Genomic DNA, 15385 nt, shown 5'->3' with positions numbered 1-15385 from the left:
TCTGTCTACTGTTTTTTGGGCGGCACACCATTTTGGCAAACTCTTAGAAAAACTCTATTAGGCCAAAACTGGTTTTGTAGCTGCACCATAGAAAATCTTTTCTTGGACAAGACTGTTTTTTTTTTAGCGCCACGCCATTTTGCCAAAATGGGATAGAAAACATTTTCGGGCCAACACTGGTTTCGAAGTGGCATGCCATTTTAGCAAATAATTGGTTAAAAAACTGTTCTGTGCCAATAGGCCTACTGATTTTGTAACGGCGCACCATTGGGTCGGCATTGAACTGACATTGGTCATAATATGCAATTTTCAAGGCAGGGTGTCAAAGCTGTGCCACAAGATGGCTTAAGATTGTGAAAATTTGATGGATTTTTTTTGCTACAAAAACCCCCAAAACTGTAGATATTATAAATCTTGATTGCAGTAATATAATAATTTGGCATAATTTATAAGCAATATCACAACCATGGGTACAAATTCAACGGAAGTTTAATTATATAACTATATATTATAAGTCTTCTCACTTGGTGTATCTCAACATATGCATAAAAAAAAAAACCTGTGAAAATTTGAGCTCAATCAGTCATTAAAGTTGCGAGATAATAATGACAGAAAAAACATCCTTGTCATACGAGGTTGTGCACTTTCAATGCTTGATTTTCGAGACCTCAAGTTCCAAATCTGAGGTCTCCAAATCAAATTTGTGGAAAATTACTTCTTTCTCGAAAATTACTCCACTTCAATTATTTTGAGTAATTGCTAATTAGTGTCCACTGCCTTTAAATAATTAATGTATTATTTACACACTGAACAATCTGGCTAGTAACGGGCCTGTTGTGGGCCAATAGTGGCAAACTGTGTTGGCCCAATACAGAAGTGCCAGCATCATCATGAAGACTGGCTAATAGAGCCATAGCCGGTCGGAAAGGATACTGTGTTAATGGAGCTTCAAACTGGCTGATGTAGCCAAAGCTGCAAAGGAGCCTGTGTTTATCCAGTCCAGTAAATAGATTCAGACTTGCTAATAGAGCCATAGCCGGTCGAGAGGATACTTTGTTAATTGAGCTTCAAACTGGCTGATGTAGCCAAAGCTGCTAAGGAGCCTGTGTTTATCCAGTCCAGTAAATAGATTCAGACTGGCTAATAGAGCCATAGCCGGTCGGAAAGGATACTTTGTTAATTGAGCTTCAAACTGGCTGATTAAGCCAAAGCTGCAAAGGAGCCTTTGTGATTTATCAAGTCCAGTAAAGAGATTCAGACTGCTAATAGAGCCATAGCCGGTCAGTAAGGATACTGTGTTGATGGAGCTTCAAACTGGCTGATGTAGCCAAAGCTGCTAAGGAGCCTGTGTTTATCCAGTCCAGTAAAGAGATTCAGACTGGCTGATAGAGCCATAGCCAGTCAGTAAGGATACTGTGTTAATGGAGCTTCAAACTGGCTGATGTAGACAAAGCTGCTAAGGAGCCTATGTTTATTAAGTCCAGTATTTTAAACAGATTCAGACTGGCTAATAGAGCAATAGCCGGTCGGAAAGAATACTGTGTTAATTGAGCTATGGCTGTGTTAATTGAGCTATGGCTCTATCAGCCAGTTTGATTCCCAATAATACTGGACTTGATAAACACAGGCTCCTTAAAGAGATAAAGAGTAAAGAGATTCAGAGTGGCTAATAGAGCCATAGCCGGTCGGAAAGGATACTGTGTTGATTGAGCTTCAAACTGGCTTATGTAGCCAAAGTTGCTAAAGAGCCTGTGTTTATCTAGTCCAGTAAATAGATTCAGACTGGATATATATATCCATAGCCGGTCGGAAAAGATACTGTGTTAATTGAGCTTTAAACTGGCTGATGTAGCCAAAGCTGCTAAGGAGACTTTGTTTATCAAGTACAGTAAAGAGATTCAGACTGACTAATAGAGCCATAGCCGGTCCAAAAGGAAACTGTGTTGATGATGCTTCAAACTGGCTGAAGTAGCCTTAGCTGCTAAGGAGCCTGTGTTTATCAAGTCCAGTATTATTGGGAATCAAACTGGCTGATAGAGCCATAGCCGGTCAGTAAGGATACTGTGTTGAGCTTCAAACTGGCTGATTAAGCCAAAGCTGCAAAGGAGCCTTTGTGATTTATCAAGTCCAGTAAAGAGATTCAGACTGCTAATAGAGCCATAGCCGGTCAGTAAGGATACTGTGTTGATGGAGCTTCAAACTGGCTGATGTAGCCAAAGCTGCTAAGGAGCCTGTGTTTATCCAGTCCAGTAAAGAGATTCAGACTTGCTAATAGAGCCATAGCCGGTCGGAAAGGATACTTTGTTAATTGAGCTTCAAACTGGCTGATGTAGCCAAAGCTGCTAAAGAGCCTGTGTTTATCAAGTCCAGCAAATAGATTCAGACTGGCTCATAGAGCCAAAGCCGGTCGGAAAGGATACTGTGTTAACCCTTAGCACGCTACGAAGCTGTATACACAGTATTCCCCTGGCTCTGAATTTTCTGTGTGGGGCTACTAAAATGCACATACATTTTTCCTCAAGACATTTACTTTGTGAAGAAAGTGTTTTGTTTTGGGCTAAATTGCAAAATAAGTTTTATCCTCAGTATTTTATTTCCCATCTAATGAAGTAAACATTATGTTTTTTGGATAAAGAATAACCGAGATACGCTTGTTTCATTACCACTTTTCTATTACCGGCCACCAAGCCTACATGTAGTTGCTGTCGATTTTTATCGGGGCCATCGTCCGATCCAGACCCATCGCTGCTGCCATCCGACTCATTGTCGTGTTCATGTACATCGTTATCGTTGACATTACACAGTACACGTACACGTACAGCATTCTCAGCACATCATATACTCTAAAAAAAAGCTCTTCAAAGTCTGATTCTCCGGAGTCTGAGTCCTCAAAATTTTCCAGAAATGCTGCATGGACGTCCATTGTATCCCCATTTTGTCTTAGCGTACAGCTTTTTGATCGGAAATTGTGAGAAAATTTGGGACGACAGATGTTTTTTTTCCAGATGAAATATCGTTGCATACATATACAGCTAGATACATGCAGCTGGATGAGGGTCAGGGGTCAATATTTCCCAGAAATCCTCATCTATTTACTTGCAGTACTGCGGCAGCGCGCAGGGAATAAATACGCTCGGCGACTGTGGTCAATAAGCCTATGTTTATAAAGTCCAGTATTTTAAAAAGATTCAGACTGGCTAATAGAGCCACAGCCAGTCGGAAAGAATACTATGTTAATTGAGCTTCAAATTTGCTGATGTAGCCAAAGCTGCTAAGGAGCTTTGTTTATCAAGTCCAGTAGATAGACTCAGGCTGGTTAACAGAGCCATAGCCGGTCGGAAAGGATACTGCTGTTAATTGAGCTTCAAACTTGCTGATGTAGCCAAAGCTGCTAAGGAGTCTGTGTTTATCCAGTCCAGTAAATAGATTCAGACTGGCTAATAGAGCCATAGCCAGTCGAAAAGGATACTGTGTTAATGGAGCTTAAAACTGGCTGATGTAGCCAAAGCTGCTAAGGAGCCTGTGTTTATCCAGTCCAGTAAATAGATTCAGACTGGCTAATAGAGCCATAGCCAGTCGAAAAGGATACTGTGTTAATGGAGCTTCAAACTGGCTGATGTTGCCAAAGCTGCTAAGGAGCCTGTGTTTATCAAGTCCAGTATTATAGGGAATTCAGGCTGAAAGAGCCATAGCCAGATAGGCGATAAGAACATGGAGCTCCAAACTTTCTTATGAATTTGATCTAATTTATAAAATAATTTGTGTAAATGAGGTTTTGGGCTTCCAAAAACAGATTTCAGTTCCAAACTGAAGAAATCACCTCCCTGTCGACTACATGTAACACAGAGCTTCATGTCAGCTAGTAGAGCAAAAGCAACAGAAACACTTGAAATTAAAACTATTAAAGGAACACGGAAAAGCGTTTGAAGTTGCTTGATATGAAATGTATATGGTTAGAAAGATATTTTAAAAGTAGAATTAATAACCCACATACATGACATAAGTATCACTCAAAATTGCACTGTTTTCCTTTTACGCCACGAAGAAAGTTTTGACTCCATAAAATGGCGGACCGTTTTAGTTCGCGACGTAAAACAGTAACCGTGCAATGTAGAGTGATACTTGTGTGGATTATTATATTCTACTTTTAAAATATCTTTCTGACCATATGCATTTCATAACAAACAGTTTCAAATGCTTTTTTATAGACCAACGCGACTGATCCATGGCAACGTGTCCCTTTAAAGGCAGTGGACACTATTGGTAATTACTCAAAATAATTTTTAGCATAAAACTTTACTTGGTAGTGAGTAATAGGGAGAGGTTGATGGTATAAAACATTGTGAGAAACGGCTCCCTCTGAAGTGACACAGTTTTCGAAAAAGAAGTATTTTTCCATGAATTTGATTTCGGGAACTCAAGTTTAGAATTTGAGGTCTCAAAATCAACCATCTTAAAGCACACAACTTTGTGTGACAAGGGTGTATTTTCTTTCATTATTATCTCGCAACTTCGACGACCGATTAGGCTCAAATTTTCACAGGTTTGTAATTTTATGTTTATGTTGGGATACACCAAGTGAGAAGACTGGTCTTTGACAATTACTAATAGTGTCCACTATCATTAAAAGAGAGACCCTATTATTATATGAAATACCTCCAGAGGGATGGCTGGCAGTTGGCTCAAACACATCAAAGGTACAGGTGGCTCCATCCGGCATAATGTAACTAAAGCGTTCTCCTACAGGTCTCGGTGCGTTGAACCTTCCGACCTTTGCATAGGTGGCAGTCTGTAGGTGGCCCGACTTGCCCCATAGGAAAGTAGGCACGTACCTTGAAGATAGAAAGATCAATACAAGCAAGATACAATGAAAGTCATAATAATTATGTGAAAGTTTCAGGTGAACACAGTGTCTACTTGTGCTATAAGCCATGTAGAGGTATAGTGGACACATAGGGCCTACTATATAGGACACTATGTGGTTTGAGTAAATTTGTACTTTAAATAGCCCTTAAAGGCAGTGGACATTATTGGTAATTACTCAAAATAATTATAAGCATAAAACCTTACTTGGTATTTAGTAATGGGGAGAGGTTGATAGTATAAAACATTGTGAGAAATGGCTCCCTCTGAAGTAATGTAGTTTTTTCGAGAAAGAAGTAATTTTCCACGAGTTTGATTTCGAAATCAAGCATCATCGTGTGACGAGGGTGTTTTTTCTGTCATTATTATATTGCAACTTCGACTACCAATTGAGCTAAATTTTTCACAGGTTTGTTACTTAATGCATAAAATGTTGAGATACACTAAGTGAGAAGACTGGTCTTTGACAATTACCAATAGTGTCTAGCGTCATTAATATACCCAAACCAGTAAACTCTCCCTGCGTTTTCATTGCAAAGAGAGTGCGGATGCCTTTCCCTCCACCGCCCTCGGGTAAACAACTCCTTATAAATGAGGGAATGCTGTGCGCGGCGCGTATCGCGTGATGTGGCACAACTGTTTCAGCCGTTGCTCTTGACCAATAGGAATGAAGAAACTGTCTTAAAAAAACAGGTGCAAGGTCCTGTGTCACGCCCATGAATTAACACTTTTTACCGGTCATAAACAAAGGTTTATACACACCCACGTGACGCGCTCTCCACCAATAGGAACAGCGAAACTGTCTGCAAGGTATTTATGAACACAAAATAAATTCTGACGCCACTGCCCTGTTTTTGCTGTGAATGTTTTGCAAGAGTTGAACACATTTCGAACTGTTGCAAACTAATGTTTAAAGAGGATAATAAAATATTTCAGATAGAACTAACACCTTTTTTGGGTGGTGGTGGGGGGGGTTTTATTACCAAAGTATGACTCTACTTTAAATAATAACTAAAGTGTTTCTCTGAAGGCAAACAAAACAAATCTGAAATCAGATTATCAAAGGATCATTGACATATTGTGCTCATTACTTACGGCTCTTTCAACATGGGGCATGCCTCAAGGAGGCGGTGAACAAATGTGGAATTTGCATGGTAAATCTCGGGCGACTCGGCCCTCTCAATCAAACCTAGAAACTTGACTACGATGATGTAGATAACTGCCGTTAGGGATAAGATCACCCAAGTCTCCATGATGCTTCAGAAGGAGGCAAGTAAAAAAAAAAAAAGAAAAGACAATATAAGTAAGATCAAGATCAGTTTATTATTTTGGTTTTACTCGCAACACATGTGTGTAAACGCTACTGTATACTCAGTACTTTATAATAGTAATAACCAGTTTTTATAATGCCCTTTTCATACCGTCTCAAAGCACTCCCAACATTATTGACTGGTACATTATTGCCATCGATTTCACCAAATTCATCCTTACTCAGGATTAATCTTAGGACTTGGGACGAGTTAAGTTCCCTATCCAAAGACAGACAGGACGCATTCAGCCCATCCTAAGTTAGGAGGGTACCACTGCCTTTAAAGACGCTGTATCGTCATACGCACGAACGAAAAATGCTTGCCAAGCATATTTACCTTTGACACAGTGCGACGATAGCTGTTACATTTACCATCCCCGGAGGGCGTAGTCTAAATATAGATACGTGCTATTGCAATGGCATGGGATTATACGCACGATACGTGCTATTGCAATGGCATGAGTTTATACACACGATACGCGCTATTGCAATGGCATGGGTGTATACACACGATACGCGCTATTGCAATGGCATGGATTTATTACACGTCAATCGTGTTTATCTGTTTCTAGAGCTTTTCGTCGTGTTTTCATGTTTGAGTGTGCGCAACCACCGCACCTTATCCGTAGGGAAAGGACCTGCGGGTGTATTATGCGTTTTTGACGGCGCATCAAAATGGCCATGAAGAAGAGGTGAGGAACAGGAAAGTTACCTGGGCAGTATCGGAATCTGCCAGCAAAAGAAGGAAATCTGTGCAAAACAGAGATTATCAGAAGGAAGTACACAGCAGGCTAGGTCAATCCAGCTGATGCGAATGATGAGTTCCAATCAATGCGAGAGCAGTGTAAATTCATTAACTCAAAACTGTCCCAGTTTGTCAAACATCTGATGACAGTCCTGTCCGCGATCTTGTTTACTTACTACACTGTTCATGTTCTAGATCTACCAGTAGACTTCTACTTGTGGTCAAGACCAGAGTTTACGACTAGAATATTCACCAGAAGGTAGGCTATTAAAGTTTTACTCGCATTTTACTCGCTCTCTTCACCTATGTATTAATTTTTGCTTCAGTTCATTGCTTTCGTTAGGTTAGGGGTCCATACTCTCGACAAGCTATGCTTTTTATCGGGCCCCTCTCCACAAGTGATGATATTACGAAAATAATGTTTAAATATTCCTTCTTTTTTGTTTTAAAGTGGATTAAAGAATTAATTATAATGAAACGGGCTTCTTATTGATCCTGGGTTTTTTTTAAGAAAGAGCTTGGTTTCGGGTTTTTTTATTATAACTTTTTTGTACTAAAGAATATGCCTGCAAAATAGCTGGAAAGGTCTCATTGATTAATTTTGTTTTCATTATAAAAAAAATAAAATCTAAATAAACGGTTAATAAGGCCTATGTTTTCACACAGCATGGTCGTCACAGGCATGCAACTGTAACTTAAACAAAAAGGAGGAAATTACAAAATGTCACAAAATTTTGTACGATATTTTTCAATTGAAAGTACTGAGAATAAAAAAAAATTATATCAGCTGATGTAGTTGCATGCCTGACATCAGTGTGAAAACCCTTTTCTCCCTGGCATAGTCTAGGGACCCTCTAGAAAAAAATAAACAATACAACTGAAAATGGAGGGGAAAAACTTGGAAGAATAAATAAATGCCTTGTCGTGTAAACAAACGGTATCATAAGTTATACTCATGGTCATACCATAAATGTGTTGTGTTTAATTTCACTTTTCAGTGATCAAGATAGTCTACTGGTGTCATCAACGCCAATAAAGAAAACCACAGCAAAGAGATTGTTTGGACCCATGGAGAAAGGAATGTCACTAGACCATGCAGACATTAACTCAGAACGGTTAGTAATAAAGTTGTCAAAGGTACAATCTTTCTGAAGGTTCTATGAAGAAGGGATGGCATTCAAGGACCTTGCAACTTGTCTTGTTTTATATATACTAAGGCTACTTGTGAACTGATCAACCACAACGACCGTGAATGCACAAAATAGATAATGGCCTGACGTTTCAACCCAGTCTAATTTCGAAGGCTAAATGCATACACTGTTAATTTTGTTTCTGAACAGACACAATAATCATAATTTGATGTTTGTTCACAAACGTCACTCATACAGGTTAAACAAATCTAGTATCAAAACAAAAATGGGCATGACAGGTTGTTTTTGAAAGAACATTTATTGTAACAATTAGGATGCCTTTTATTCCAAATTACGACTAAACAGAAAAACAGTTAAAACTTTTAACTTGCCAATAAATAGACAGAAAATGCCTTGCCTTTATGCACTGCAAAAACTGGGGTGTAAAAAATTAACACCAATGTATTTTCACTTTATTGAGACCCTAAAAATAACCCAAATTAAAGGAACACGTTGCCTTGGATCAGTCGAGTTGTTCTTTGAAAAGCGTAACCGTTTGTAATAAAAGCATATGGTTAGAAAAATGATTCAAAAGTAGAATACAATGATCCACACAAATTTGCCTCAAAATTGCAAGGTTTTCCTTTTACTTTGCGAATTAACACGGTCGGCCATTTATGGGAGAAATTTGACGCCCACAGATGGCCGACTGTGTTAGTCGATGAGGTAAAAGGATAACCACCCAATTTCGCGTAATACTAGTGTGGATCATTATATTCTACTTTTAAAATATCTTTCTAATCATAATGTATTTTATAACAAACGGTTACAAACACTTTTCAAAGACCAACTCGACCGATCCAAGGGAACAAATGAGTGTTATTTTCATGTTGCTAAACACCCAATGATGTAAACAATAAGTTGTTGTTTGTACATGTATCTTTGTTTGACATTGATCTTGTGTCAATTTTAACACCAAAGTATGTGCGCGTGTATCCTTGAATGTTTCGTAAAAGTAAGCTGTTTCCAAAATCAGTTGTTTTTGTTATATCAACAAACTACACCTCTAGTAACTAAATAAACCTTCCAAAGGATATTCTTAGAACATACATATTCATTTCAATACATCCTCTTGTAATAAAATTCTTCAATTTTCAAGAGCTCCAGAACACTTTAACTCGTCAAACCAAGGTGTATTTTTCTGATCTCATATTATTATTTCCCTTTCCCAGGTTTCCACAGGTAAAAGAAATGGTCAGCACATCCCAAGCCCAAACCGCAGCCCTATAGCTACATCACAGATTCGATGGAGAGGATTGCAGCTAAAAGATCATAAGTGGGCGGGGCGGGTACATGGTTATTTATCATAGCATGTCACTTTTTACTTTATCTGATGATAATCCACAACGCATTTCTTTCACCATTGCAAAAGTGCCAGCCCCATCCATAGAAAAACTAGTCTAGGAGAGACTTGATGGGATGAACAAGAAGTAAAGAAATTGGAAATCTCATTCTTTTCACTTTGAAAAACAAAACCACTTGTTTGTTTGGGTTGAAATCATACATGTTCTGTAGTGCAGCATTGCAACACTAAATTTAAAAGATGTGTAAACTATTTTAATTTGTGGGTCAGTCCATCAATGGTTTTAAAACCATTGGCGTTACATGGTTTAAAACTATTGCAGGTTAAATATTTTGTAACGTCTGTTTTATAGACACTTTTTGGTAGTTGTCAAAGACCAGTTTTCTCACGTTGAGTATCTCAACATTTATATGCACAAAATAACAAACCTGTGAAAATTTGAACTCAATTGGTCATCAAAGTTGCGGTAAAATAATGGAAGAAAAAAACCCTTGTCACACCAAGTTGTGTGCTTTCATGTCTTGATTTTGAGACCTCAAATTCTAAATCTGAGGTCTTGAAGTCACATTTGTGGAAAATTACTTCTTTCTTGGAAACTAAGTTACTTCCGAGGGAGCCGTTTCTCACAATGTTTTACACTATCAACAGCTCTCCATTGCTTGTTACCAAGTTTTTATGCTAACAATTATTTTGAGTAGTTTACCAATAGTGATCATCTTGAAGATTGTTCATATCAGCCAAAATCACAACTATCAGCCAAAATTAACTCCCACTTTAATTTCCTAAATACATATGTACCAAGTGGAAGGTCTCATTTCTGACTTGATCATTAAATTTAACAAGTTGAGGTAAAATGACGTGTTCTTGGATCATTTTCTTGTCTTTTGAGTATGTCCTTGTTATGAATGATACACCTTTGAATTAATGTAATTTCTTTATCCATAGTTTGTTTTTATTAATCTTATTCCTCATTTTGGCTTGACCCATATACATTGATGTGTCAATAGCATACTCAGTACTTCCACCAAATTCTGTGAAAAAAAGCAAGCATGTTACTCGGGTGGGATTCAAACCAATGACCTTTGCAATTCTAGAGCCAATTAGACTAGTTTCTATGACACTGCTCTAGAATTGCAAATACTAATAATATAATAACATGCATTTATATAGCGCTTAATACAAAGTTTCTAAGCGCTGCAAGGGTCGTGGGTTCGAATACCACCCAAGTAATTTGTCTGTGATGTTTTTTTTTCAAAGATTTTTGATAAGTTCCAAAATACAGTGGCTCACACGCATCGGTTTATATGGGTAAAACCACAATAAATATTCATAATCCCTGATGCAAATAAAACATATTCTAAATCTCATATTGTTGTTATACTTAACATTTTTGTGTGTAAAAAAAATTCACTATGTAGAAACCAGCTACATACAGCTGCTTATAACAACCCTCCTATGTCTCGATTGCAAAAATTAATGAGCTGAGCTTATAAATTAGTGTGGAGACACTCATACTAAAATATGCAACAAATAACAAGGGGAACAGATTGTGCGAGTTTTAAAAGTAGTTTGGGTTTGAACAATGGAAAAGTAATTGGAGTGAGACTTGAACCAGCAATCTTAAGATTAGCGTACATGCACTCTAACAAAATGAGCTAGCCAGCACTATGTTGGCTGTGTCCCTATAAATCAATTTCTGATGACAAATAGGGACACCGCCAGCATGGGCTGGATAGCTCAGTTGGTAGAACACTTGTACGTTAATTCAGAGGTCATTGGTTCATGTCTCACTGCGGTTAATTTCTCTTTGTTCAAACTCAAGCAATTAAAATATTTTAGAACATGCTGAAAAATTGCAATATTATTTGTAATAAGAGCCTTCGAGGTCTGAACCCAATATAAACACCATTTGGTGCTAGAAACCTATCCCTTATTGATAAAACAAAACACATGGGATGAATCTACGGTTTATAGCACCAAGTCGCCCATGCTGCTAAAAAAAACATGCTGCCTATTTTGCTGCATGCTGAAAAACTGTCATTATTGTGGATTTGCTCTGCTGCCAGCATGTCATCCCTGTAATCCATGAGCTGTGTGTGTGTGTGTGTGTGAGGCACCCATTTCACCTTCCTAGTGCAAAACTTATTCTCCTCCAGCAGCGTTATATCCCTGCGATTTCTACATCTGCACCATGACAAAACTTCTTGAGGGGGAGCTTGGGGTTCATGGCTTGTGCTTGTTAGCTGCAGAATGCAATTGACATGCTGCAAGCTGCTGTCTCTACAGCTCTGCGGTTACATTTTCAACCTCCTTGGAAGAGCGTTGAGATATTTCTGAAACGGTAGACACACATTATTGTTATTTACATTCAGGCATATTCATCCTAGGCTGTTTGACAATGTGTTGCTCTTGGGAAAACCAGACAACTGTGATAAGTGTACGATAGCCTTACACCATGTGAAGATCAGCCCTTCCACTATCTAAACTATTTGTTGTTGTTGTTTTCCAAAATTACCAGTATATCATGCCTGCACCTGCTCTAAATGTTTTATTTTATGTATTTATTTTGTATTTGTATATGCCCCTGTAAATATTTCCCTAATTTTTGGTTTGTAATTTTATGGTTTGATTCATAGTGTTTTTATGTGTATAAATATTATTTATTGTTCTACCCCTTGCCTTGCTGTCTTTCTTCAGTCAAGTTCAGTTAGTTTTCCATATACGTAAATATTGTTTTATGTTGATGAAATTCATCTATATATTTTCACAGACTGATTCAGGTACATGCAGCTCCTGTAAACCATATAGACATATTTTAACTTGTATTTGTACAAAAAAATAATAAACATTCAGAATACCTTGATATTGCTTTCTCTTCTTGAATTTGTTTCGCACAGCATCAGATTTGCCTGTTCTCCCCTCGCCTTCAGTTGTTTCTGAATCCGACTCCTGAAAAAATACAGAATTTAATTATAGTGCCCTATCCGTTTGCCATAATAAATTGCTGTAAACAAATTGTTGGGTTTTTGTTGTAACATGTTTTCAGATTTACATTTAACTTACACATTTTGGGTAGTAAAAAGCTTCTCTTAAAATGTTACTTGCTGCAAAGTATTGAGGCATTTGGTAAAACAAAGTCACGCAAAATAATCCATCTCCGTTTTAGCACGCATGTAAAAACGTAATTACCAGTTATGCTATAAATACTAGTATAACTTACTGGTAACATATTTTACATGCTGTAATAATTGTTCGTCTCACCAGGGTATCAGCAAGTATAGTATTGTAAGGGTAGCTATCAGTATTTACCGTATAAGTTTAATGTTAATCTGTAGATTATAGATATTTGTGTTTTGTGTCCTGATCCTACAAGTACAATAAGTACTCAAACCGTTTGCCGTTTTCTCGAGAGAAAATGATGAAAATTCACCCGTTTTCCAGAACGGTGAATAATAACGAAAGTGACAATAAACACGATTGGATCGACTTGGATAAAACTGGGGTAACACTAACAGTAACACATAAGGCTAAAATAGTGGTAACGCTTACTTTATTATTGAGATCCCTGTTGTTGTTCCTCACTTCTTTCCGGTCCTTTTGTTTGTCTTGTGCCACACACACTCGCAAAGCTCGTGGGAAAGCTCCCCGTGTTTCACTGTTTTCTGGCAAGTGTTCTTGCAACAAGCACAGAGTGACGGGCTTACCATGAACAGTGTATCATCTCCGATTCCGCCATCTTTGTATTCACGACGAACTAACAGAGGGTGTAAGTCACACTCGCAGAACAGCGTAAACAACTTTTATGAGCGAGAGGGCGCTATTGCAAAAACTGGTTTTTCTTTGACGATAGGGGGCCTTTAAACAGTGCATGCCAGCATTCAGACCACTGTAAAGAGAGCTTGCTGAGCCGATATAACCATCATCGACTGATAGACCAAGTTTCTGGGGCGCTGCTGTTTTCTTTCTTCGTTTGTTTTTAACATTAATACGACTGCAGAAGTAAAAATTATAACAAAAGGAGTGTCAAGTACAGTGCCTCAGTCACTGGGTCAAGGGTTAAAATTTCTTTATTTGGGGATTTCCTCCCACATCCAAAGCTACAATTTCTTCAACTTTGTAAAAAAAAAAACAGAAAGGTTTGTGTGATGTTTCTATTTAATACGGTTGATTTGTTAACATGTAAAATATAATTCAGGTTTGACAGATATTGCACCTTTGAAAGGGGGCTAGAATTAGTGATTCTGTAGATTGTGTTGCAATACATAATCCTCCACCCGCCATAGGGAGGATTACAATTATCGCAACTAGTGATTATGATGATATGATAATATTATAGAGTCTAATCTGCATGATTAATCTATACCAACAGTCACCTACATGTAGTCTGACCTCCATGGTCTGTAGTAGCTAGTAGTATCAACCAATTCAGTCATCACTTTCAAAACTCATCTTGACAACCTAAACATTTCTGAATTAAATCAAGGGGGGCTCACTTTAAAATTAAAAAAGCGCTATTCAACCCATGCGTCTGTACGTGATAGCCACTCCAGGTGATTGTACAGTAACAACCAGATCCATAACCAGATCCATAGCCCCATGAACATGTTAAAAAGGGCAGATCCACATAAGCTTGGGTGAGATCAATTTATATTATTCACAATGTATCGTTTACAATAATATCACGATATTCGATATAATCGCGATTAATTTAATTTGACATCAGTCTTGAAACTCCCATTGAAAGTTGTAGAAGAGACAAGTCATAGCATAAGAGAGAAGTTCTAATGACCTTTTCTTCTGGTTTTACTCCAAACCTATGGGGTGCAAGATGTCGCGGAAAAACATTGCGATACTTAATCGATACCGCGATACATACGTAATTGAAATCGCGATATATCGATATTTTGATTAAAACCAAATCGATCCGATATCAAAATCATTTCCAAATTAACATCGCGATATACGATAATATCGTGGTATCCCCCAAGCTTAGATCCACATCCTTACTCTAAAGTGAACTGTTTTGTTGGTTCAATGTTCAATGTTGGGGGGACGGGGGATGGGGGAGAGAACAGTCAGTGGGAGAATTGTCAGTGGGAAGTGTACAGGGAATGGTTTTATGTAACGTTGGGAATGGGTGGCCCAAGCATTTTGGCTGGGATTACTCCTAAAACAATGCGGTTTGTTCTGCTATTGTTCAGACCTCATTCATAATAGTTCGACATGTTGTAGGAGAAGTCTGTGGTGTGGTCATCTTCCCCTTCCTACCGGCTAGACTATCATGGAGGTAGGCTATATAATGGATGGCTATACTAGAGCAGAAACTTACTCTGGAGTATTAGGGCCTACCGACACATTATTTTGGCTGGAGTGCAAACTATACACAGCAGGTGCAGCAAACAACATGGACAAAAGTCGTTTATTAAAACTATTTTATGGTGCATTGTATTGTATGACAATACATTACAATTTGTAAATGGGTGCTGTCAGTGTCACCATGTGTAGGAAATTTGGGATTTTTTTTTATATGGAACTTTTTACGGTACAGTCCCTGACTAACCCAGCCATGCACCACTGACCGCCACGGAAAAGTTTCCGTATGACGCCACCACTTTTTCATTCGATATGAAATAGTATCTAATTTACCTCAATGAGATATCCCTTTTTGTAAAAATGAGTGAAAAAGTGGTGGCGCCATACGGAAAGAAAGTTATCCACCACCACACACCGGTATATTGATGCTCTTTTCCTCCATCCGTGGTAGGCATGGTTATGGTAGGCGCGTTGTAAGTACTTACTGTACTGAAGTGAGTATCACACATCTGATCCTTGCTCTATATAATATAAATGTATGATTCTAGTCTATAATTATTATGGTTTTCAAATGTAGTTTTACCATCAATCATTGGTAGTGGTGGTGGTGACAGGATGGAATGTGAAGCCGTATGGCGCCACCACTTTTTTCACGAGTTTGT

The 15385-nt window shown here is 38.1% G+C and overlaps 2 protein-coding genes and 1 long non-coding RNA gene across 3 annotated transcripts in view; 1 reads left to right on the top strand and 2 right to left on the bottom strand.

Moving 5' to 3' along the window:
• The window catches only part of LOC139937302 (monoacylglycerol lipase ABHD2-like), a 33212-nt gene that overhangs the window by 17429 nt on the left and 398 nt on the right, over window positions 1–15385 (bottom strand). The window contains exons 2-3 of the mRNA XM_071932405.1: window positions 5959–6120; window positions 4657–4832 (exon numbers count right to left, since the gene is read on the bottom strand). Coding sequence (XP_071788506.1) covers window positions 4657–4832; window positions 5959–6116 — 334 coding nt within the window. The 5' untranslated portion in view covers window positions 6117–6120. The remainder of the gene's footprint in view (window positions 1–4656; window positions 4833–5958; window positions 6121–15385) is intronic.
• On the top strand, window positions 6750–10264 carry LOC139937633 (uncharacterized). The gene is made up of 3 exons (XM_071932873.1): window positions 6750–7176; window positions 7916–8032; window positions 9280–10264. The coding sequence occupies exons 1-3, from the start codon at window positions 7004–7006 to the stop codon at window positions 9335–9337; spliced, it is 348 nt and encodes a 115-aa protein (XP_071788974.1). The 5' UTR covers window positions 6750–7003; the 3' UTR covers window positions 9338–10264.
• Window positions 10283–13175, bottom strand: LOC139937634 (uncharacterized). Its single transcript, XR_011786073.1, has 3 exons — window positions 12960–13175; window positions 12269–12359; window positions 10283–11743 (listed from the first exon to the last, which is right to left on the bottom strand). It is a non-coding gene; the product is annotated as an uncharacterized lncRNA (long non-coding RNA).

The sequence above is a fragment of the Asterias amurensis genome, chromosome 5, assembly GCF_032118995.1.
Source record: "Asterias amurensis chromosome 5, ASM3211899v1".
Classification (NCBI taxonomy): Eukaryota; Metazoa; Echinodermata; class Asteroidea; order Forcipulatida; family Asteriidae; genus Asterias; species Asterias amurensis.
Note: the sequence above shows the minus strand (reverse complement) of the source record. Positions and strands in the feature narration are given on the sequence as shown.